At 43.5% G+C, this 25,214-nt stretch overlaps 1 protein-coding gene across 22 annotated transcripts; it reads left to right on the forward strand.

Annotated features, from left to right (window-relative positions):
* The first annotated feature begins 3,925 nt into the window (after positions 1-3,925).
* Positions 3,926-24,023, forward strand: LOC117640563. 22 transcript variants are annotated; one of them, XM_034377133.1, is made up of 8 exons: positions 3,926-3,950; positions 14,784-14,920; positions 16,891-17,103; positions 18,476-18,679; positions 19,870-20,033; positions 20,252-20,439; positions 21,013-21,305; positions 23,484-24,023. In XM_034377133.1, exons 2-8 carry the CDS (start codon positions 14,906-14,908, stop codon positions 23,727-23,729), a joined length of 1,323 nt encoding a protein of 440 aa, XP_034233024.1. In that variant the 5' UTR covers positions 3,926-3,950; positions 14,784-14,905; the 3' UTR covers positions 23,730-24,023. The 22 variants fall into 22 exon arrangements, with proteins under 22 accessions (XP_034233024.1, XP_034233020.1, XP_034233025.1 ...); XM_034377129.1 differs by lacking the exon at positions 3,926-3,950 and adding an exon at positions 4,246-4,267; XM_034377134.1 differs by lacking the exon at positions 3,926-3,950 and adding an exon at positions 12,177-12,200.
* Positions 24,024-25,214: the final 1,191 nt, after the last annotated feature.

The raw sequence follows: 25,214 nt of genomic DNA on the forward strand, positions 1-25,214 counted from the left end.
GCTGCACGCATGCACGGACCGGACCCTAGAGGCCTCCTTGAAATGCGGCGCGCTGCAGTCGCACTTCAGGTTCGGATCCTAGGCCTCTGTATGCGTAGACGTGCGGTGTGTCACGTCCAAACGAATTTTATACCGTATTCACACGTGTGTGACAAAAATCTAACATTCCAACGAACATGGCATGCGTGATAGGCGCGAAGCGAGAGACGTAGGGTAATTCTTTCCCAAGTCACCTCAGACCATCAATGTCTCGGATTTTCTTTTCTGAAGCTCTTTCCTTCATGGAAAACACGCCTACAAAATTTCGTCTAAATCCGTGACGTAGATTTCTGACACTAATTCAAAGGGTGAGACATCTCACCGGTGATACAAAATATACCACCGAAAAAAGGGTCGTACACTAATGTATCACCGAAAATATGGTCGTAATGTAAGTGTGAACTGAGTTCTCGCACATAAGTTTTCATGCTCTCCATGCTGAGTTCTCGCACATAAGTTTTCATGCTCTCCGTGGTTCTCAAATAAGTTGTTTTCCGATTTCTGACTTCGGTCCTGAGTTTCAGCAACGATCGATCTACTCACCAACGCAGCGAACGAGTTTGTGTTACTATGGTTCCAGTTTGCTTGTAAGGCGCAAGTGCCAAGATACGGAAAAGCCTCATAGGGAACCTCGTCATCACTGACTTGTGTGCGAACATGGTTCTTCTCCATCTAAATTCAACCGGAATGGATTCAACCGGAATGGAGCGGTCTTCCATCGTCTGTAGACAAACTTCTGGAACGAATGTTTCTGCAAATTGAAAGAAGGTGCTTTATTTTAATTATTTGAAACGAGCAAGCCACTTTCCAGCATCCACGCCAAAACAAAAGGTGGAAAAAGGGTCAACAAAATGGTATTTTGACACTCGAAAAATTCTCATGTACTTCGTCACGCTTCTGAGATGTCCCATTTCACAGACATATTCAATGCATGTAAGTTGGACTACGGATGAATTTTAAAACCATGCCATCTTCTAAGCGATATCCCCGTGGGTGGCGATATCAACCGGGAAACTTGGCCCGTCCCGTCCATTTTGAAATTCCCAATGTTTTTTTTAATTTACCCTTATCGGGATAATTAAGGGGGCAGTCTCGTCCCTGTACCCTTTTTGAGGGGGTTTTCCCCCCCTCTTTTGATGACGATGATTTTTTAAATATACCTCTTAGAGACAAACGGTAAAAACCAAATGAAAGAACGGAATTTTTACAACATTTTCAAAAAAAAATATTTTGTTTTGTCTTCAGTTGTAAGGGAGTTATAGGGAATGCAACAAAAGCCGACAAAACATACAAAATTTCACTGCGCGACAATTTTCTCCGGAAGTTCTTAACTTTTTGGCAATCGGTTTGCGGCATCTTGAAGATGAAAAAATCCTCTTTACTTTAACCTACAATCGTCCATATAGCCCAAGGATTACACTTTTTAAAACGTAACCAAAAACCTATACAAACTTAGGAACGGTTTTAATTTAGGTTTCCCTTGGGCTACATGGACGATTGTAGGTTAAAGTAAAGAGGATTTTTTCATCTTCAAGATGCCGCAAACCGATTGCCAAAAAGTTAAGAACTTCCGGAGAAAATTGTCGCGCAGTGAAATTTTGTATGTTTTGTCGGCTTTTGTTGCATTCCCTATAACTCCCTTACTACTGAAGACAAAACAAAATATTTTTTTTAAAAAATGTTGTAAAAATTCCGTTCTTTCATTTGGTTTTTATCGTTTGTCTCTAAGAGGTATATTTAAAAAATCATCGTCATCAAAAGAGGGGGGAAAACCCCCCTAAAAAAGGGTACAGGGACGAGACTGCCCCCTTAACCTTGGTCTGTACTGGCGAAACTTTACACAAAATGGTGAAGGACCTATGATTCCAAGATAATTAGTTCGGAAGTTACAGCGTTGTACCAAACAACATAAGTCCACCCGTTTCCTGACAAAACGGCACTAGTCCATCCGTTTTCTGATAAAACCACTTAGGTCCAGCGTGACGTTTTCTGACATAGGAGCATACGTCCGGCCGTTGTGACAAAACTGCTTAAGTGCATATGGACTGGTCGTCAGGACAGAAAGCTGGTGTAGACTTGTGCGTCAGGAAACGACTGGACTTGAGTTGTTAGGGTAAGGTTACCAAACGTGGATTACTTTTTAAAAATGTCCTGTTTCGGCTCAAACAAGCGACGAACTAAATTTTCTTCGATATGCTCTAAGATTACCACACAGACAACCCCCTCTCAAGAACTGAACATTTAATTACAAATTCTTTGAAATTCACAGGGATTTGAAATTTCACCGATTTTAATGATCCATGGGTCTGATCGAAATATGGATTCCCCCCCCCCCCACACACAAACACACACACCACGCTCTTTAACGGGCGTTCCCGTAACTACTGGTCGTCTAAATTTTGTAAGGGTGCACTCTGAAGGTGCAATTTAGAAACATTTCAATTGTAATAACGCTTTAAATTTTGACTCCTAACCTAACCTGAAACCAGGCCGTTTTCGGACCCTTTTTCAGAGGAACTTCATCATGTGCGTATTGTAAGGGTAGCGGTAAGATTGATCAGCTCCCCAGCGCGTGATCCTAGCAGCAAAATGTGCAGACTACATGGAAAAACTTCGAAGAAATGAAATTGGTCGGTTGGTTTGGCGGCACGGGCTCGCTAACAAAAATGATCCGTGATTGATACCGCGATCCATGTTCGGCACTTGACCCGACGTCCGAAAACGAATGGACTTAAAATGGACGTAAAACTGTGATGTTCATCTCTGAATATCTCAGTAAGAAAAGCGTTAACTGATTATCGAACATGATTCCGGTTTCTGATAACCGCGTAATCTTTCACCTGAAGTTCCATGACCATATTTGTCAAAACAAAGCCTTAAACGAGGGGGTATGCGCTCTCTGAACCTGTGTACCGACTATTACGCTATTACGCTCCATTACGCCACAAATTAATCGGAATCTAGCTAAAAACGGCCTAAAACACACCAAAATTGATAAAATTTTGTCAATTTCGGCTATTACGCGACTATTACGCGTATTACAAGGTAGGTTTACGCCAGACCGCGTCTTGTCGTAACAGGCTTCGCGATATCTCGCGGCCTGTTCCTCCAATCCGCGCCTGGCGTACCTACCTTGGCCTGCGGCGCTGGCCTGCCTTCGGCAGGCATTGGCTTGTCCGTCATCGGTTACTTCTTACGTGTTGCATGCTGGGGGGCTCCGCCCCCCAGACCCCCCTTAATTCTAGAAAGAGTTGCTTCATCTACAGATAACACGATCTTGACCCTTGTAACTTTTTAACTTGTCGAGGCTGGTGGGCTCCGCCCCCCAGACCCCCCTTTCTTCAAGACAGAGGTGATCTACCTGCAGAAAACTCGATTTTTCGCCGTTTTTTAGGTGTTTTTCGGTTATAAAAACTGAACTAGTTGAGCTAGGATAGTGAAATTTCGCGTGTGCCGAGCCAAGAATATACCTAATAAGCCTGCAAAATCTCAGCCAGATCGGCAGAGCCGTTCAGGAGGAGTAGTGCACACACACACACAGACAGACCGACAGACAAAACTTTTCAACCGCACTGGAGTAACAGGCTTCGCTACCGCTCAGCCAATTACGCGTGCTATTACAGATAGAGTGAACCGACTATTACGCGAGTGCATACCCCCTCGGCTTAAAACTACTTAAAACTACCTCCTGAAAATTTTACGGGAGTGGACTTAAGTCCCATTGTCAGAGAAGCAGTGATTTAGTGTGAAGCATTACCGTCCGTTCCTTAGTGTATGGTGTTTGCCGTGCGACACGAGAACCAAGTCCGGTCTGTCCAAGCGACTAATAGACGGCATAGTGGTCTTGTCGCGCTCTGCTGCGGCGGGCGTGTCGGTGGAAGGCCGTTGCGGTGTCAATGCACTGGGCGAAGGTGAACCGTGTCACAAGGGTCGATTGGCCGGTGGGGTTTCGCAGGTGTTGCGTGTGCCGTAACTATTCCACTGTGAGTGCGTGTGTGGCAGAGGGGCACTTTACGACAAGAGGCCTTGTAAAAATAGCTTATCATCAACAAGACCAGCATAAATTGAGGCAATATTCCCAAGACAACCAGAGTCACTTTATACAACGTAAATCGCGTTATATCAAGCGTATTTTTACATCGGGAAAATGTTCATATTTGTATTATTTTCCATTTCCGCGTTTTGTATTCCTTGTTTTGGCTGAGCGATAGGGAAGCCGAGTTCTCAGGTAGGGTTTAAAAATGTTTCCCGTCTGTGAGTGTGGGTGGTCCGACGAGGGGTGAAGCGCTAGTGTACTCATGTGTACCAATTTGCCCGTACTCAGTGTACTCACAAGGTTAAAAAGGGCGAAATTCACTAGTTTTTCGACCGATTTGGCGTCGAGTGTCGTGTATAAAACGCTTGATTAAGCCTTAAATTCACTGTTAAAAATAGTCGTAAATTTACGACATTTTGTAGAACAATTATGTCGTTTTAAAACGACATATTTTGTTACGACATATTTGTCGCTAATTTTGATAGCGAGACGTTCCGTTTTGAAACGAATTAAGTCGTAAATTTACAACTTAATCGTTAGTTTACGAACGATCGTAATTTATCTATTGAGTATGTCGTGCAGTTATGACTTCAGTCGTAGATTTACGAATCTTGTCGTAAATTTGTGTAAAGAATCGTAAATGAACGACACAAATCGTAAATAAGCGAGCAAAATTGCAACTTTTCATCAACTTTTCGGGGATTTCAGATTTCAAAATATGTAATCGCGATTACGACATTGTCGTAGAGAAATGATTATTTTGTCGTTCAGTTACGACCAAGCAGTTTCAGAACGATTCTTGTCGCTATCAAAATTAGCGACGTTTTTGTCGCTAATTTACGTCAAAATTTCTGACAGTGATTGTTTACAAATGTAAAATTTATGAGTAAAGGAAGGTGTACTCACGCGTACTCATGTGAACACCAGAACGCTGAGTGATTCACCCCTCGGGTCCGATCTGCTGACACACCTTAAAACGCACAATTTAGGGAAGAAACATTAAACTAGGGGTACGCGCCGTTTAGTCTGGGCGCGTAGTGTGGCTGAGCGATGCGAATTGACATAGTTTGTGCACTTTGGACTTTGCTTAAGTAGACGAAATGTCCATCTTAAGGGCTCATATTCAGTGAACTTTAGACCAGGGGTTCAAATGGAAGTGATTTTCGTTATCAGAACACCAAAAACTGCTGGGATCAGTGTCAAACTCCATTTAAAAATTTTGGTCCAAAATTGGTCAAAATTCGGTTAAATGTGAGTCTGGGAAAAGTTTGAAGGTCATTTTTGAGTTCAGCACACCAAAAACTGCAGGAAACAATGTAAAACTCGACATGAAAATTTTGGTCCAAAATGACCCAATTTAGGATGAAAATATAAGTCTGGAGTCGAAATGAAAGTGATTTTCGTTATTAGCACACAAAAAACTGCTGGGATCAATGTCAAACTCGATTTAAAAATTTTGGTCCAAAATTGGTCAAAATTCGGTTCAATGTGAGTCTGGGAAAATTTTGGAAGTCATTTTTGAGTTCAGCACACCAAAAACTGCAGGAAACAATATAAAACTTGACGTGAAATTTTTGGTCCAAAATGACCTAATATGGGATGAAAATATAGGTCTGGGGTTAAAATGGGAGTGATTTTCATTATCAGCACTCAAAAAAACTGCAAGAATCACTGTACAATTAATTTTAAAAAATTTAACCAAAAATCAGTTAAATTTTGGGTCAGAGGTCAATATAGAGGTCAGCGCACTGTAAAATACAGGGAAATACATAAATCTCATCTTGGAAAGTTTGGCACCAAATTGCGTAGCTCTAGATGAAAATGTTGGATTGGCGGAAATAAATGTAGTTTTTGTGACCGGTACACTGAAAACTACACACACAACACTTTATACTCAATTTCTGTATATTGTTTCTATTTGTCTTCATGAAGCACCCTCTGTCGTCACCAATTCCCTGATGGCACACCAAAGCGAATCCCTCAGTTGAGTAAAATTCAATTTGCCAGCATTCAATCGCTTTATTAGCTACTCGTATGCTTGGGCCACTATTCGATAACTATTTTTTCTTAACTTATGAACTCACAATTTTATAAGTAATATTTATGAAACATTTTGTCATTCTTTCATTGTGAACCAGTGAATAAAACAATATTGATTGGAATATGTTATCACAGTTAATATTGAGAGAGTCAGTTTAGGGTAGGCTGATCTGAACCAGTTAGCGGGGACCAATTATTGTCAAATCCAGTGTTTCGTCACATAGAGACCAATGCCAAGGCTACCCAAGGCTTAATGAACCGACATAATTTATCTTACTCATGTAATCAATACTAAGTAGTATCAGTTATATTAACTTTGGTGAAAATAAAGGAATCGTCTCATTAAAACCCATTACTAATCATATATATAGTTGGTTGTCTATGCACTAATTGACTCACCGCTCGAAACCTGAGTCATCTCTTTGAACCCAACATCAATTTAAACTCTATTAGAATTAAACTTACACAACGATATATTGATTCTATTAATAAACACATGTTAGTACTTTTGCATTCTTGTCAGCTTGCAGCATTGCAATAGAATGTATTTCTCGAGTCCAAAATAAGTATGCCCGCTAATTTCAACACAAGTTATTTATGCACTTCCCTGATTTCCTTTACTATGAAAATTTAAAAAAGAGGATGACACTAGAGAAAATAAAATAAGAAGATGCACATAATACATAAGGTCAAAATGAAAACATTCCTTTTTACAATGCTTTGTCAAAGTGCACTGACCTGAAGATGATTCCCCTATGACAGTGGAGGGGGGAGAGGGGAACGAAATTCCCCTATGACAGTGGAGAGGGGAGAGGGGAACGAAACTCGTAAATCATTCTCAAATCCATTCTCCATATTTCGCTGTGTTGGTGTTCCAAAAGGGTTATAAACATTTTAGAATGTTGAAAAATTAGAGATGATGTCAGCAGGTATACAGTCCCACCAGGTATAATCCCACCAGGTATAATTCTCAACAGATATACACTATTTTTTTTTTTTTTTATCTATACGCGGATTCCCAGCAAGTATAAATCCCACCAGATATACAGGTATTAATATTAGATTTTTGTGAGTGTCATCAAGTATAATTCCCACCAGGTATACATCCCAATAGGTATAATTCTCACTAGGAATACATTATAAGAAAAACAACACGGCAAAAACGGTTCCTGGTTTTCTCAGGAACCCCCTGGAAATCGCCTATGTCTTCGCCATAGGGCTCCTGAGAAAACCAGGTACCGTTTTTACCGTGAACGAAATGATTGATTACAAATTGGCAAGATGACACACTCCCGATGAAACTGCCTTCGCTAGGGGGTGCGCAACTCGCGTTTCAATCGTTATTCAAGTTGCGCTTCTGTGGTATACAGAGGCAGGGGCAACACTAGATTCGTCTAATGTCTGTCTGTTTGCAGACGTCTACTAGAGGAAAACGAATTAAAGGTCCAATAGACGTTGCGAATTCGGCCATTAGATGCGAAGAAAATCTACCTGGGACTTTAGAAACCGAGAGGCACTGTTCAACTGGCGTGCCGTGCAAATTAATTCCAGAGGTAAATAAAATGGGTGTATATCTGCTGGGATTTATACTTGTTGGGAATCCGTGTAAATAACATTAAAATTTAATTTTGTATATCTGGTGGGAATTGTACCTGGTGGGAATTATACCTGTTGGGATTATACCTGTTGGGATTATACCTGGTGGGACTGTATACCTGCTGGGGTAACCCCAAAAATTAAGGTCGATCTCATTTCCAAACCCTTCTGCTCTTTAAATCGTTTTATTTGCTTATTTGCTTATGTCCCGTATTTGAGAGCCGCGGACCCGCAGGTATGAGAAATTGGTAAGCGGCGCGGCGCTGCCAACCTAACCACGCTAATGACCTGATTCAAAAATATGTTTTGAATATTTCAAACGATACTAAACAACGATTTGAAACAAACTCGTGTTGGGGGGTGCTAAGGCGACGTTTAATACGAAATCTTGAAACTATAGCCACTGTAGTTGCTGAGAATCGTTGGTGAGTACAAACAGACAGACAGACAGACAGACGCACGACCAGTCACTTTCCAGCGCGCCCAAACACGGCAAGGGCTTCGCTATCGCTCAGCCAATAAAAAAGCGAAGAGAAGGAACTGCGTGTTGAAGCTTGTGGTGCAACGTTCGATAGTAGCCTGCCCATCTCCGGCCACACCACTGAAAAGGGGTGCCTGATCGCCATGTCACCCGCGTTGTCATTTGCCAGGGCCGAGCCAGCGCCTGCCAGGGTACAGCGTAGGCCAGTCTGCTCAACAGGCGTCTGCGGGGCTGCCTACCCACTATTTACCATTTCCATTAAGGACTAGACCACACATGATAGTATGCAATTTCGGGCCCGACACACGCTCGCCCACCCACTAATACCGCGGTACCGAAAAAGGCGGCGGGAGTGTTATGCGGAGCCTCGGAAGCGCTTTAGATAGCGAAAATACCCTTTTTGGCCCGCCCTTCTATTCAAAAAATAGGGGGAGGGCCTATGCATTTGCCTTTGTGTCTGTGTGTTGTTGTTGTTGTTGTTGTTGGCGTCTGTGTACAAGGAAGGAGTTGAGCTAGAGTAACCAGATTTGGAGGGTACTTCAGGAGTACCGTCCAAACAAATAATCCGGTGGTGCAAATCCCGTCCGGGTCGCACAAGGGCTGCTGCAGGTGCATCATGGTTTACACAAGGTAGGTTTACGCCAGACCGCGTCTTGTCGTAACAGGCTTCGCGATGTCTCGCTGCCTGTTCCTCCAATCCACGCATGGCGTACCTACCTTGGCCTGCGGCGCTAGCCTGCCTGCGGCAGGCAATGGCTTGTCCATTGTCGGTTATTTTTTAACTTGTTGAATGCTGGGGCGCTCCGCCCCCACACCCCCCTACATTCTAAAAAGAGTTGTTTTATCTATAGATAACACGATCTTTACCCTTGTCACTTTTTAACTTGTCGAGGCTGGGGGGCTCCGCCCCCCAGACCCCCCTTTTTCCAAGCCGGAAGTGATCTTTCTGCAGAAAGCTCTATTTTTCGCCGTTTTTTAGGTGTTTTTCGGCTATTAAAACTGATCCAGTCGAGCTAGGATGGTGACATTTCGCGTGTGCCGAGCCAAGGACATACCTAAGAAGTGTGCAAAATCTCTCCGAGATCGGCTAAGCCGTTCAGGAGGAGTAGTGCACACAGACACACAGACAGACAGACAGACAGACATGAAAAACTTTTCAACCCCACTGGAGTAACAGGCTTCGCTATCGCTCAGCCAATGAGCGGGAGGGGGATTTCCGCCATTATTGGTGCTAGCAGGGCACATAGGGGTATTTTTGGAATAGGGGCGACGAGACAAGATGAATGGAACTCTGAAGTTGGAAAAATGGCCATTTTTATGGGGTTCGCACGAAAACGTAGTTTTAGAGTACACCTAGGGCCTTCGTACCGGCAAAATCGGATTCCTTGTCCAAAATTACGCCTAGAGAACTTTGACGCACTCATCTATCTCATTTATTACCCGATCTGTGACAAGTCTTCACATTTACCGCAATTCTCCTTAAAGTAAATGCCTTACGTGATTGCAAAACTTTAGAAAGCTGCCATTTCCAAACTACTTGAGCTACAGCGGTGAAATTTCACACCAACTCTGACATCACTTGGGACAATATTTAGACTGAATATGGGGCGGAGACGGTCACGCGAAAGGTGGCTTATCTGATCTAAAACTACCCAGAAATGACGGTTTTTCAATTTTTGCAGCGCCACTGCTTTTCACGCGGCGTACACAAACTTTTTATCTCCTAGTATGATAGATTGGTCCTTTATCTATAAAATCCACTCATCGGATTGGCGAAAATCGATGCCGAACACCAAAACCCCAAGAAAAGTAAAAACCACTACAAAACCTGAAAAACAGTCATAACATCTGTTTGGGTTGTCCTATCAACAAACGGGCACCGGATTCGTGTTCCTCGCGTGATTTTACATAAGATACCACATTTTGAGCTCAATCGAGTGCATAGAGGCCTCAGAAAGGTGATTTTTCAATTTTGGCCATATTATGTGAAAAGTTGTCAGAGAAAACGAAAATTGCCCATAGAATCTGAACGGTGCATATTTCGGCCCAAAAAATTTGTGGTCTCTCTTAGACCCACAAGGACTACCTTTGACCAAAACAAGCTAGGGCCCGCCCTTCCGTCGAACCGAGTTGCCAGCTCCGCTTCGCTGCGCCGGCAACTCGGTTCGACAGGGGGCCGGCCCAGCTTGGCCTGCCGGCGGCCTTTTCTCGGGCCTTCGGCCCTCGCATCAGACCCAACTTGGCCAGTCGAAGGCCCGGGCCTTCGGCCCGCTCGCATCACACACACCGTGAGCGGGTAAAGCAAAGTTATCGATGTACCATCGTGACTTAGGCCCTCCCTTCTATTCACAATATGCAATGGTCCTTACACTTTTTACTCCAACTGTCCTTAGAATATGCCCGTTTCATTTGTCTCTTCGCCCTCATTCCGAAAATACCCATATTTGCCATGCTACTGCAACTCCTTGCAATAGAGGCACAACAGGAGCGCAAAACGAGTCCGTCGCACTTTTTCCCATAACTCATGAAGGCGGGCTCCTGGACCCCCCTTCCGACCCCTCGTTGAAGAGGTCTTGCCAAGACCTATCCAAAACTTAAGTAAAAATTTTCAGTCGGTCGACCCCCTTTTTTCAAGATCCTGATGTGACTAATAGACGAAGTCGGGCTCCTGGACCCCCTTTCCGACCCCTCGTTGAAAAGGTCTTGCTGAGACCAATCGAAATCTGCAATAATTTTTTTTAGTCGGTCGACCCCCTTTTTTGAAGATCCTGATCTGGCCAACTTGTAAAAGCGGCCGATGGGGTCGGGACCAGGTCCATTCATCCTGTCTCGTCACCCCGATTCCAAAAATACCCCTATGTGCCCTGCTAGCACCAATAATGGCGGAAATCCCCCTCCCGCTCATGTAAACCATGATGCACCTGCAGCAGCCCTTGTGCGACCCGGACGGGATTTGCACCACCGGATTATTTGTTTGGACGGTACTCCTGAAGTACCCTCCAAATCTGGTTACTCTAGCTCAACTCCTTCCTTGTACACAGACGCCAACAACAACAACAACACACAGACACAAAGGCAAATGCATAGGCCCTCCCCCTATTTTTTGAATAGAAGGGCGGGCCAAAAATGGAGGAAATCGGCATCGGTCGTGTTCCACGATCGGACTTCTTTAAAAAAATGCCTCTTAATTAGTATGGCTGGAATGGGCCGCGTGCTGGCCAAGCGATGGCGAGGTGTTGGCCGAGGCCGGGTTTGGCCAGAGTTGACCGGGCCCAGGCTGGGTGTTGGCCGGGTGATGGCCGGGCCTGGGCCGGGTGTTGGCCGGGTGATGGCCCGCTGGCTGGGACTTGGCCTTCGTCTAGGGATGTCATTAGTAAAAGTTCGTACCAGAAAAGACACAGTAAATTCATTTTCAAGGGTTGGCAGTATTTCTCTGGGCGTCTGCGCTCTTTCGAAAATCACGAGGCTGAAAACACCAAGGGGGTATTCACTCTGGTAAGCTTGTCCGCTATGTACTTGATCTGTAATAGTTTTGTAATGTAATTGGTAATAAGGTCAGCAAGTAGGAAAAATAAGAGGCAATTTCGTTTCTTTTTAGACCATTGTTACCTTAGGAACTTTTTGAAAAGTTTTTCGGTTCTGATAGATCAACATTACGCATACAAAACCTGCACCCAATAAAAGGGACGCATCACCGCATTCTTGTAAAAATTAAAATAGTTCGAAATGGCCAAAAATGCTTGTTTTACGCTCAAAAATTCCAGCTGTGTAATGAAAAGTGTAATGGGCGTAATTGGTGTAATACTTTCGGAAAGGTAATAGTCGGTTGACCATTTTCGAGAGTGAATACCCCCTCGGAAAACACAGTAGTCGCGCATTATAGCTGCCCCTCCATTGTTGCTGATGTTGGATTGTTTGGCTTGCTTTTAAAGGCTGCGGTTCTCTTGCCATGTTATCCTCATTTCTGTGGAACAGTTACAACTCACAACGTAACAACAGCACGACGCGGTTGGTTTGACAAATTTTATGGACTCAGGAGGGATGGTTCCTCAACGCGGGTGACTTTCGTTTGCCGAACGACGAACATGAGCACTGAAAGTCGCGAGATGATGGAGTGAGGTGGTCGTGGTGTTAACTAAATCAGGTTTGACTGGAAGTCTTCTCTATTCGTTAGTTTCAATTTAGCGCATGCGCATTTGAAATTTTTAAATTTTCTCAGGATTATCTAACAGTTGGTGTCAGCACAATCTATTAGAATTCTTATTATCAAAATTCTGGGAATCCTATTCTAAATTATCAACATGGGAACACCGTGCAATGCAATTAGCATTGGATCTTTAACACTTGTGAGTTCGCTGAGTGCGGGCGAATTTGAACATACGAGTACACTACACTGCAGAAAATAACCACAACAAAAGTACACAAATTTCTGGCAAATTTTTTATCAGGAATCTAGTGTACTTTTTAAGTACAACAATTGTTGTACAAAGTACAACGGAACCGGCATGACGAGTGCTGGGCAGTCCAGGGCTGGTTGTGGTTTGTACAATTCTCGTTGTACTTTCTACTATCCCTGTTGTACTTTTATTGTACAGTTTTTGTTGTACTTTTGCTGTACTATCTTCTTGCAGTGTAGTGACTCCCCCTCGAGTCATGCCAAGTTGAATATCGTTTCCTGCTGGTTCCCTGTGGATTCGAGGGTGCTGATGACGTAGTGGGACCTTTTGTGAACCGAGCCCCAGGTTTGGGTCCCAATAAGGCATAAACCGGCGCAGCATCGCGAAGGCTGTTACGACAAGCCACGGTCTGGCGTACACCCACCTTGTTTTAGGGCGAGTGCTGTAAGCCATCTTGTCGTAACTGGTTTCGCGACATCGCGTCAGTTCCTGCTTACTACGCTTGGCAGACTACTCTGGTGTCTACACAGACTATCCTAAGAATTTGGGACACCCTCTTCTAATCATATGAGGTTTCATCTTATTCCAACGTGAAATCGAACGCTTCGCTTAAGTTTCAATTGGAAGGGGCTTTAAATCGAACTCCTCTTTCCAAACTTTGCATTCTTGGACGGTAGCCATGGACTACAATTGTTTCCAAGATTAGCTACAAAGCAGATTTTCATTAGGTTGCGACTAAAAATTTAAACGGGAATCATTATTATGTTAACACCGGTGCAATGTCCGTCCGAGTTTATGAATTCGATAACTGTCGGAATTAGCTTGGTCGTTTCCTTATAAAGAATTGTTTCATAAACGCAACCGAATTTCGGTAAGTGTGATCATATGGGAAATCTGCAAATCTGGAGGGATCGCGTGATGTAATACACATCAACCTGCTGATAAACCATCAAAGAAACCACCGTAGCTTCAATACGTCCGGATCTCTTATCTGCCTCAAATGATCGAACTTCATGAAATTTGGTTGGTAAATTCTCATTGCGGAAACGATCAGATATATGATGTGTCCGAAAACGATAAGATAACATCTTGTGAATAGAACCAGCGATCTAGGTGGCTCTCTCGACCACAAATACCTGTGCCTCCAAGGCTTGCACCTTCTCATATACCTAAAAAGCAATTCAAATTGGAAACAAAAGTCTTCTCGTGGAAAAGACCAGCAGACTTTAGGGATAGAGGTGTCTCCTTTCCTGATGAACAGAGTACTGCAAACCTAACTTTCCACCTTATGCACTCTGTGCGAAAGACCACGCAGTAATCCGCTTCAAACATTGCAAAGCCGGGTAATTTACTTAGCAGGACACAGTATTCTGGCCGGTTAAGCCATTTACTGCCTAGAGGATATTCCGTATCACTCTGTGGTACAGAAATCCTCATAGGTGCAGAATTCCTGCCACTGGGTACAGTAAATCCTGTACTCTGAACTACAGTGACAGCTGTACTAATCACTACAGGATTTACTGTGATTTTTGCCCACAGTGTGCACTCCTTCAAATGCATTCCCGCAAGTAAACAGCTGCAAATACATGCTCATGCGTATCAGAGGGTTACGCTACCAACACTGCTGGTGCATTCACTCTCAGCCTTTCACTGGCTATTTCTCATTACCGACCCTCTCTCGCAATCATAACACTTTGTATTCTTTGTCATAGTATTTCTTAGCAATTGTTAATTACTGTTCTGATATTACCGTCTTGAGTAAATTAAAAAGAAATTATTAATTATTTAAGAACGAATTACTAAGTATTCTGGTTGCTTAGAGAAATATACGTCTGCTAATGAGAAATAGGAAACGGCTGAGAGTGATGTGTTCTTGACAGGTATGCATTTGTTAAAGTGTGAGGGAGGGTGTAGGGTGTGAGGCAGCTCGTTACAAACACCACCCATCGGTCCGCATTGGCAGCTCCTTACAGAAATTTGAGAGTGCAACGTCTTTTATAAAAAGGATTTTATTGTTTGCAGTAGACTCTGCCGAGACAGGTTCATTATATTCATTTTGTTACGAAGTTCCACTCCTACTGGGCCAAGCATGCATTTTTGCGTGTGTACTTTGTGGACAGTGTTCAAAACCAGTTCAAAACTCAACGTGTCTGTATTGTATTCCCTGACCCTAATCTTATATTCCTCCCGTCAGCTTTTCGTGACGTGAAAAACCTTTCTCGGTGGAGCTCAAGACTGGAGTCAGTGCTCGGCTGAGGAAACTTGAGATGTGAAGGCGCCTCTCATCAATCAGCACCAGACTCAAGCATATCCGTGATGCCGCGCATCAAGGTAAGGCACTAGCGTTTAGTTGGCCCAACTAGGTGGTCGATGCACATGCCGGCTGCCGTGAAAAATTTCGTCCGAACAGACCCTTTCAGTCTTCGCCGTGTGAAGGAGAAAAAGATTCAAAAATTCTGGAACCAGCAGCGCGCCATCTAGTGGCGGTTACTGTTAACTGTCAAAAACGGAACCCTGATTTCTGATTTATCACAAGCGTAGGTCTGGACGAAGTTCCCAACAGTCGCCGCTAGGTGGCGTGTAACTGGTTCTTGCGTTTTGATTACTTTTGTTCGTCATACGTTGACGACTGGAAGGGTACCTTGAACTCTTCTTGCACTGTGACTTGGAGAGACCCAACAACATCAGAGAGCTCAGCAAAAACTTTCCGAATAACCGCTTTGTAATACGAAGAATAGGAAGGCATTGTAAAATCTGTGTAGAAATGCTTCGTATCATGAAGCGAAATCCTTGGTAATGCGAAGCATGTCTGAATGCATGCATGCATGCGAAGCATGTCTTGAAGGAATGATCCAGGAATTGGATGAAAGGAATAGTTAGACTTATGTCCTAAGTGAGTTTTTATTCTAATGTTGTGCCTTAGAATGGTTTGCATTATTGCACCAAATTCTTTGACTGACTTCCTAGCAGTTACGGAGAAAATTCACTTCGAAAAAGGATAAAACTCAACCTGACCCTCTTTCAAACTCTCAATTTAGTGGAAAATGGAAACAACTCAACCAAAGTCAACGTGACTCCATTGAAAATTTTGTCAATAAGAGATACCTCAACTTACGATAGATGAGCCAAATCTGAAAACTGCACCATAGTAACCAATACTCCCTGCTCAAATTCTAGTTCGTTTAAGTTGAGATGAGTCTGTTTTTCATTTGAAGGGAAAGTGATAAGTCACACAAATCCACGCAGTGACCTGACACTCCTGGTGTTCATCTCAAAATTTAACTTACGCTTCTTGAAATTGTTAATTATATCATCTGTAACATTCCTTTGCTTAGTTTCAGTTTTCCCTTCTATTATTGTTTTGTTTCTCCTGAAAAATGGTTAAAATGAAGTTATCCCCTTCCGCTTCCTGAATTAACTCTACAATGCCTTCATTCTCTTCGTTGTTATAAGGCAACTGCTTCGTACGCTTTGAAGAGTGTGGTGGTTTTCGAACGCGGTCGACCATGTGGATCGGACAGTCGCACAATTATTGTTGGCCAGCTTCTCGCGCCGGTTCGCCGGTTCCCGCAGGTCTTGTGGCTCGTAGGAATGCCAACCTTACGAGTGCCTTGTTCTGCGAATCGGTGCGAAATCGGCTTTCCGCTCGTACATGTATGTGAACAACCTGTTGTTAATGCAGTTGGAGAAAGACCACACTGGGAAAACGTGTTTCTATGCTTGAGTCAAGCGTAGAGTGACGTCTGAAATGAAGCATACACTTAAATTTCCTGTTTGCGCAACGTTTCAAGCGTATAATGATTACGCTTGCGGAAAATTCTTAAAACTACCTGTGACGATTCTCTGTGCCCCTCTTACCAATATTCTGCATAGGACCTACCGTATTCTCCGTAGGACTATACAGTATTCCACAGAGAATGCTAAGAGGTCCTACGGCGAATATTGACGAAAGGACGATGAAGAATCTTGGCAAAACCTTAATCAAGTTTTGCGTAGCTTTTTGTCAGTGTGTGGACTTTAGGTTGTTATCTCCAGTTGCTCATGAAATTAAGATCTTACACGGGTCAAGTTTAGTTCAATCCATTTTCCTTGTGGATATTCTCTTCAATTGCTTGGAGTTATGTTATCTTATAATTTAGAGCAACGATGTAAACCATCCTGAGGCACAATGAACAAAACATAAACTTACTTTGGAGATATCTAAAGTTCCTTTCTGCCGCTTCCTGGGGCCATTCAGAGTGTGGTTTCCTGAGCGTAAACTCCTGATCTAACGCCGCCCGTTGCTTGACCTCTGTTTCTAGGAAAAGCGTTCCTCCAAGGCCTCGGCCAAGGCCTTGTCGAAGGCCGCGGCCAGGGCCGCATCCAAGGCCAGGGCAAGAGGCAGCCCCCCGTTGTTCCCCGGCGATGAGAGCGATGAGGAAGACGAGGCTGCCGACGTGATAGGCGAACTACTTGAACTGTTACTGCCCGATCCAAAGGAGAGACAGAGAAGAATATCAAACATCATGACTGAGGTATAGTATTTGGCTCCAAGTTTTAATTATGAAACTCACTAAATGCTATGCACGGTTTCGTTCGAGATGTTACTGCTCTCAGTACAGATGAACTATTCGAACGACTTCGTAACGAAAAACCGCGCATTGTAACCCGTTTTTTTTTTGTTGGCACAATCGCGGACACGTTAAGTTTGTACAAATATATATGAAAGGTCATCTGCTCAGAAAACTACACACTTAAATGTTATGTACAATTTTGTACGAGACGTCACATTTCTTTACGCACACAAACTTTTCGTACAATTTATGAAGGAAAAACTGCGCATACTTCCGCATTTTTGGGTGAAACCGCGTTTAAAATTGTACGAAAAGTTCGTTGGCAGCAAGCAATGTCCCGTACCAAATTAGTACGAAAACATCTAGGGTGTCGAACGTTTGTTGTATATATGCAGCCTTTCACCGCGAGACTTCGAGGGGGCTCATTCATGTTAAAAGTTACTTCGTTGAAAATTTTTTTTCTTGTGTTGAAGGATCAAGATTTTATGATTCCTGTATTAAAATCCTTTTAGATAGTTGAATAAGCCTTATTTTGACAAAGTAAAGTGACTTTGGACGCTTTTTGAAAATATAGTAGAAACAATTAAACTCTTGGTTCTTGTAAGATTTTGTTTGCATACTTGCTGAGATCTTTGGGGTTAAAGTCAGGGAGACTCATCCCAAGCAGTGTCCTAGAATTGATTAGGATGGGCTTTTAATATGTAATAGTTTTCTATAAAGTATCTAAAACAATTTGTTTCATTAAATTGTTCAAAAATTGTGAAAAAAATTGTTTTTCTTTTTCTCTTGAAAACTATTGCAGATTTAAGGCCCATTCTTGTAAATTCTATGACACTAATAGAGATGAGTCTCCCTGATTTTCTCCTCCACAGATCTCAGCAAGTATTCGTACAAAATTTTGCAAGAATCAAAATTTTAAATGTTTCAACTTAAATTCCCAATAGTGTCCAAAGTTACTTTCCTTTCTGTCAAAATGAAGCTTTCTCAATTATCTAAATGGGTTTCACTACACAAATCATAAAATCTTGATCCTTTTCACGACAAAAATTGTTTTAACATGTCCGAGCTCCCACAAGAGTCGAGGGGGTAACCACTCGCGTAATACCCTGTACACAAAAACCGTGTATTACGCGTTAAACACGTGATCGTAATGCCATTTTTGGAGCCAATGTGCCAAATTTTGGCATTTTAAGGCCGTAATACACGTGTAATACCCCCGTTATTCAGCGCAATACCGAGTAGTCTGTACACGATTTCTTGAAGTGGTTACCCCCTCGACAAGAGTGTGAGAGTGCTTCCACTCGCTAAAGGAACCCTGCCGTGTGCAACTCAGGGCGGCGACATGCGTCTCATGATCAACGAGTTGGTGAACAAGCGTCGCGACGACAAGGCAGTAATGCGACTGCTGCAGCGCATGCAAGAGGTGGGGGGCTGCGACTGCGAGGCGCGGATGGCCAAGTTCAAGAGCCCCTTCTCCTGGGGCTGGGCGGCCCAGCCCATGCCTCGCTGCGCCTACATAGCGGACAAACTGTTCCAGGTGAGTCGTGAACCTCCAACACTGGTAAAATGAAGGCATTATAACTGAGAAAATAACAGGAAAAGTAGCGGTACACATTGGCAACTTTGGCCCGTCCCGTAGCTACATACAGAGATGTGATAATGTCACCCATGTTAACCCTAACGGGAATTGAACTTGAGTCTAGGGTCAGAATTGTTATTATTTTTCGTCACCAGCGCCCTCAAAACCATGAGAAACAACGCTGAAACTGCGTCGTAATATTCCCCTCTGGGATTTAAACCCGCGATGTAATGAACCCGTAATGTGTTGTGCAAATTTTGTACGATACAACACAGACTTTTGTGCAGGTGAACTTTTCGTACAGCTTTGTACACGATTTCGTACAGGTATGGGGAAATGTGTGCAGTTTTTCGTTCCATACACTGATAATCCAAGTGTGGACCAGGTCCAAGCTAGCGTGGACCACGAAAAGTCCACGCGAGGAATCGTGGATCAAGCTGCGGTCCACGCGTTACAGCGTTGAACTCCTCATAGGCCATCCCGCGGGCCATCCGCACTCTAAGTGTGGACCACAGCTCGGTCTACAATTCCTAGCGTGGACCACTCGTGGTCGCAATCGCAAAATGGTATAATACCATCTAAAAATGAAATCAGGGCTATGTTACAGTGGCTTCGGCGTAATATTACCGCATTTTTTGAATCGCTTTGGCATTTTCATAGCAATGTACAAAGAAAAACCTTAATATAAAGTAAAGCTACCTTCACACTAAATCTTACGTCATGAGCATTTTGTACGACAAAACTGCACACATTTCCCCGTTTTTGTTCAAATCGCGGACAATTTTGTACCAAAACTTGTGGGCACAAAAAAATTGTTGTCTCGTCCACACTCATTCCAGGAACGTAACTTCTCGTTGAAACGAACGTGATAAATTTTCACGTTTGTGTGAGCATTGTGTTGTGAGCTCGTTTGAATGTGAACAAGCTGAATTTTGGCCAATTCACACCCAAACGAATGTAACACGATGCTCAAACGAACGTTTTAACGTGATATCACATTCCCGGAATGAAAGTGCAGAAAATTTGTGCACAAACACGGTGTGTTCGTATTGCGGGAATTTTTTCTTCGTGAGACATTGGCCGATCTTGTGTTTAAAATTACTCCTAACTTTGTCCGCTGCCAACCTTTATTTCCACACTGCGTGCAGGCGGGCACGGACTGGAACTTGGCCTTCGACAAGCTGAACCTCGCGTACAGCCTCTACACGTGGAGCAAGCGCGCGGAGGGCCGTGCCAAGCTGGTGGAGTGCTACATGTTGCTGCTGCCAGGCCCCTCCTTCAACCGCGGCTGCCCCATCGTCAATGACCACAGGTATGTCGGACATCACGGCTACACCCCAAGTCTGGCATGCCCTGAAACTGGGTGCCTTTGACGCCTGCCTGACGTTTCAGGGCGTCTTTGGCGCTGAGCTTCTTGGCACCTTCGTGCTCTAGTCTCAGGGTTTCTACTAGCACAGAAACGTCGATACGGTTTACAACGAAAAAACAGTAGTAATGAGTCTGAAAGCGTGTCATCCTTCTGTCGCTCAGGGAAGCTTTGCGCTACTTGCTGGACTCCACCTGGGCGAGCATGTGCCTGGTGCAACGCAAGCAGCCCTGCACCGGCATTGACCCTGTGCTGGCGGAGTTCATCAGCACCATCAAGCCCTACAACACGCTGCCTCTGGAGCAGAAGGCTGCCGTGCTCGTCATGGAGGGACGCTTCAGCGACGATGAAGGTGAGTGGACGCCTGCACTCTCAGTTTCACGCGAGATAGATTTCATCGTATGGGAACACGCTTTTAAGTATTTTGCGCATGTGTAACTATTTCGTTTGTAATTCAAGCACTCAATTATTGTCCCTTATGCCTATGTATTCAATTTTACATAGCTTTCATCTGCTCAAAGACGGCTGCAGTTGTACAAATTTGTTCATGTCACTCAATGTATTTTTTCAATGTTGTTCGTACACTGTATATCCAAAGGCGATACTTTTAGTACCTTTTCTGGCGATACAATTAAGCATCACCAAATAACGGCCTCACGGAAAAGTCTTACCTGTAAAACGGCGATACTTTGGAGTATTGCCACGATTTGGCAAAGAACTTTGAACAAATTTTCAAGGGGACAAGTTCTTAGTTAATTGCCAGATTTTGGCGATACCCAAAAGTATCACCAAATTTCGGTGAATTTTTTCTTTATGGCCGTTGTTAAGCCAAGATTTTTCGGTAAGGCCGTTTTTAGGCTAGACTGTAGAGTGTCAACGAGAGTGTGGAGAAGTCACGTGATGACGGCGCGGTGTGACTCGGCAGGCCTGCTGCGGCTGGCGCGCAGGGCCATCGCGCTGAGCCCGGACGAGGGCGAGTGGAAGCACATGCTGGGCTGGAAGCTGCAGGGGCAGCGCGTCAAGCAGGGCGGCAGTGTGCCGGGCACCGAGGAGCTGGCCATGCTGAGGGACGCCGTCCGTCTGCGCCGCAGCCCCGACACCCTCACCAGGCTGGCCATCTCCCTGGCGGACTGCGGCCCCGCCGGCAGGACCGAGGCCCGGCAGCTGGTGGACCAGGCACTGGCCGAGTACCCGGACAACGCCGCTGTGCTCTCCCAGGTAGGCACACTGAGAATCCAAACGTTATGAGTATAGCGTCAATTGGTGCAATGCAAATTCATTGCACTTAAAGTGCAATGCCCCCCCCCCCAATTCCCTCCCATGCATTAGCATAGGGCATTTTTGGGACGCATTGCACGTAAGGTGCAATATGGCTATGGGCGATTCCATGCCAAGCCAACGAACTCTTGGAATTTAATCTTTTCTATTTGGATGAAACTTTTTTTAGGGGTAGGGTTCATTATGAAAAGATCCAATGTCAAAGGGTTTTGCGATATCTCTCCCCGTTTGGCTGTAATACCATAGCGAAGTTTTCACTTTAGTCAGAATCATGATATTTTCTTTATTTTTCTCCGTACTTACTGAAAGTTTTCAGATTTGTTCCGAGAATGGTTCTTTACGTAAAAAGAGCTGGGGAACACGATGGAAATGGTTTCGTGACGATTGGGTGAAGTTTTGATGTAAATTTCTCCATTTAACGTTATTTTTTTTTCTTTTTCGAAAAATCGATGTCTTTAAAATAGCTCGTCTTCGATTTCCATGTGACTTTCCTCACATGATCCTCTTACATATTGAAAGAAAATCCTAAAAGGATTTGATCGGCCCACCGTAAGTTTTTTATTTGCACAAGAAAGGATGTATCATTTTGGGCGTTTTTCTTGAATTTTCGAACCAACTTTCTGAGTTTGCGTCGAGGGGTACCTCACTTCGTCTAGTCAGTGTACACCCCTGACTCCAGTCACTGCCTTGTTTCAGTCTAGTCACTGAAAAAGTCGGCAAAACCACGTAAATTTGTCCCAATTTTAGTATTTTTGCAACGCATTTCGTGATATTTTCAGTCTAGTCAAAGTGGAAATTGAGTATAGTCACCAGTCAGTGTACACCTGTTTTCGAAGTGAGGTACCCCTCGGTTTGCGTCTAAGCTTATGTCCCGTGAGGAAATAAATTTTGTCTTGTCGAGACGAATCTATTGATATATAGAAAAGTCGTTTTTGGCAATTTTGAAAATTTACCCTAGTTTCTCTCATACTGAAATAGGGTGAAATTTTCACAATTGTCCAAAATGACTTTTCTATATATCAATGGATTCGTCTCGACAAGACAAAATTTATTTCCTCACGGGACATAAGCTTAGACGCAAACTCAGAAAGTTGGTTCGAAAATTCAAGAAAAACGCCTAAAATGATACATCTTTTCTTGTGCAAATAAAAAACTTACGGTGGGCCGATCAAATCCTTTTAGGATTTTCTTTCAATATGTAAGAGGATCATGTGAGGAAAGTCACATCGAAATCGAAGACGAGCTATTTTGAAGACATCGATTTTTCGAAAAAAAATAATAATGTTAAATGGAGAAATTGACATCAAAACTTCACCCAATCGTCACGAAACCATTTCCATCGTGTTCCCCAGCTCTTTTTACGTAAAGAACCATTCTCGGAACAAATCTGAAAACTTTCAGTAAATACGGAGAAAAATAAAGAAAATATCATGATTCTGACTAAAGTGAAAACTTCGCTATGGTATTACAGCCAAACGGGGAGAGATATCGCAAAACCCTTTGACATTGGATCTTTTCATAATGACCCCTACCCCTAAAAAAAGTTTCATCCAAATCGAAGAGATTAAATTCCAAGAGTTCGTTGGTTTGGCATGGAATCGCCCCTATGGCATTGCACGTATCTGCGATATCTCAGCTGCATTGCACCATACGTGCTATACTCATAGCGTTTGGAATCTCAGTGCAATAATCCCATTCCTCCATCGGCATATTTTCAATATTAATTGACGTCTGTGCCCGTTAACAAAATCTCGTGTGTTAGTAGCTTGACAGATTTGTCAAAGATGGAATTATGGTCAAGGAAGCAGAAGAAGCGACTAACTTGTCTTATCTCGAAATTGTGATATTACTCTATTAGTGTGCCTTAAAATGGTTTCTACCATTGCACCATTTTATCTGACTCAATTCCAAGCAGTTACGCAGAAAATGCTGATAGAAAAATAATGCAATTCAACTTGACACCTATTACCAGGGATAGACTAAAGTGACGAGAACTTTATGCTTACTTAGATCCACTTGAGTTGTCTTACCCTTTGAATAATAGTCTTGATCGAATTTGGAGTGCCTCGCCTGAATATGCTCCCTTGTTGGCGGTCCTAACTGTGACTTCGCATGCAGGCCGCGCACGTCGTCCAGCTCCTGGGCGGGTCTGTCCAGGCCGTGTACAACGAGGTGGAGAACCTCTACACGCGCGCCCTGGCCGTGACAGGGGACTGCGCGCACTTGCGCATGAAGCTGGGCATGGTGCTGCAGCAGCGCGGCAAGGCTCGCCAGGCCAAGCAGCAGTTCCAACGGGCAGCTGCCATCAGTCTCGACGCCGTCGAAGAGTTCATGAAGGATGTGCCCTTCCCTTTCGCCAAGTGACCGCGCCGCCCGGCGAGGTCCTCCACTTGTGATTGACTCCCATCTAGTCAGGCTCCTTTTCAAGTGATTGACTCCATAAACGGTCTTGCAGTGGTTGTCTGCTGCCCGTTGAGGAACAATTTTTCTTTATTATGACATTATAGTGAACTAGAGGTCTGTTGTGATTTTGTTGTCAACAGTGCTAGTAGGTATTTTTTTTGTATGTGTGCTTTTTACTACTTGCAACGTTTCCTACAGTTTTCAAATGTTAACGCTTTTCGGTATCAAATGAAAAATATCATGTGTTCTACTCTCGTTTTTGTTAAGTCCTTTTGCCCTTTTTTCCGCCCTTGGTGAATTCTGGGGTCGGCCATTTGGTTCGATGTCGAACCCGTTTTTCTAGGCACAAACTTCACTGTCACAAAATTTGAACCGCAGCTTCCTATGCCTTGGGAGGGAAAAGGGTGGTAAACAATTTGCCTGGGCCTGGCCATCCGTCCGTAGAACTTCTGCCCTTTTTGATCGTACCTGCCGTTTACATGGAAAGAGTACACTATCTTATGTACAATTTTGTACGAGGCATCACAGTTCTTTGTGCGCACGAACTTTTCGTACAAATTTTATACGAAAAACTGCACAAATTTCTCCATTTTTGGGGAAAATCGCGTGCAAATTCTTACGAAAGTTTCGTGTGCACTAAGAACTGATGTCTCATACAAGATTTGTACAAAAACATTTAGTGTGTACGTACGTTTCGTATGTTTTCCGTATTTTTGTCCAAAATATTGAGAAAATGGGAGGGGTCGATGTAACGAGTGCAAAAGCAGGATAGATTTACCTATTTACCGAACGTGGATCTCATGTATTTGAACCACTGCACTGCGTGCTTAGCATCGTTAAGTCCACTCTACGCAAAGGCATTTGTTAGTGTGCACTCGCCAAGCATACTAGTGTGTACTTGGCCAATTATGCGTTTGTGTGTACTTCCAACTATTCGTTTGTCAGTGTTTACTTCGTAGTCAGGTTTGCAGTGTACTGTCATTTAAGGGGGCATTTAAGTAGCACTTTGTACACGCTTTTTCAATTTTTTTCGATTTTTCTGTTTGCACCTGAATAAAAAAGACTTGCATGAATGCTAGAGACAAACAGCGGGAACCATGTAAAAGATAAAACTTTTTGCAACAATTAAAAAAAAATATTTTGGTTTAGCGTTAAGGGAGGCACTTATGTGAGGGACGGAAGAAAGGTCTGCAAAATCATACATGGTATCACTGCGCGCACGATTCCAGCCAAAGTTTTCAACTTTTTTTCAATCGGTAAAATGCATAAAAAAGAGCATAAAATTGCCTACAAAATGAACCACGGGGGTCAATATCGGGCCAAAAACGCTGGTAGAAAAAGGTCATTTTCCAAAAAATTTCCATTGAATGAGTTTTTCTTGTTCGATACTAAATATCTAGTAGCATTTTTCATCCGATATTGACCCCCGTGGTTAATCTTGTAGGC

Source organism: Thrips palmi, unplaced genomic scaffold, assembly GCF_012932325.1.
Source record: "Thrips palmi isolate BJ-2018 unplaced genomic scaffold, TpBJ-2018v1 HiC_scaffold_12, whole genome shotgun sequence".
Taxonomy (NCBI): domain Eukaryota; kingdom Metazoa; phylum Arthropoda; class Insecta; order Thysanoptera; family Thripidae; genus Thrips; species Thrips palmi.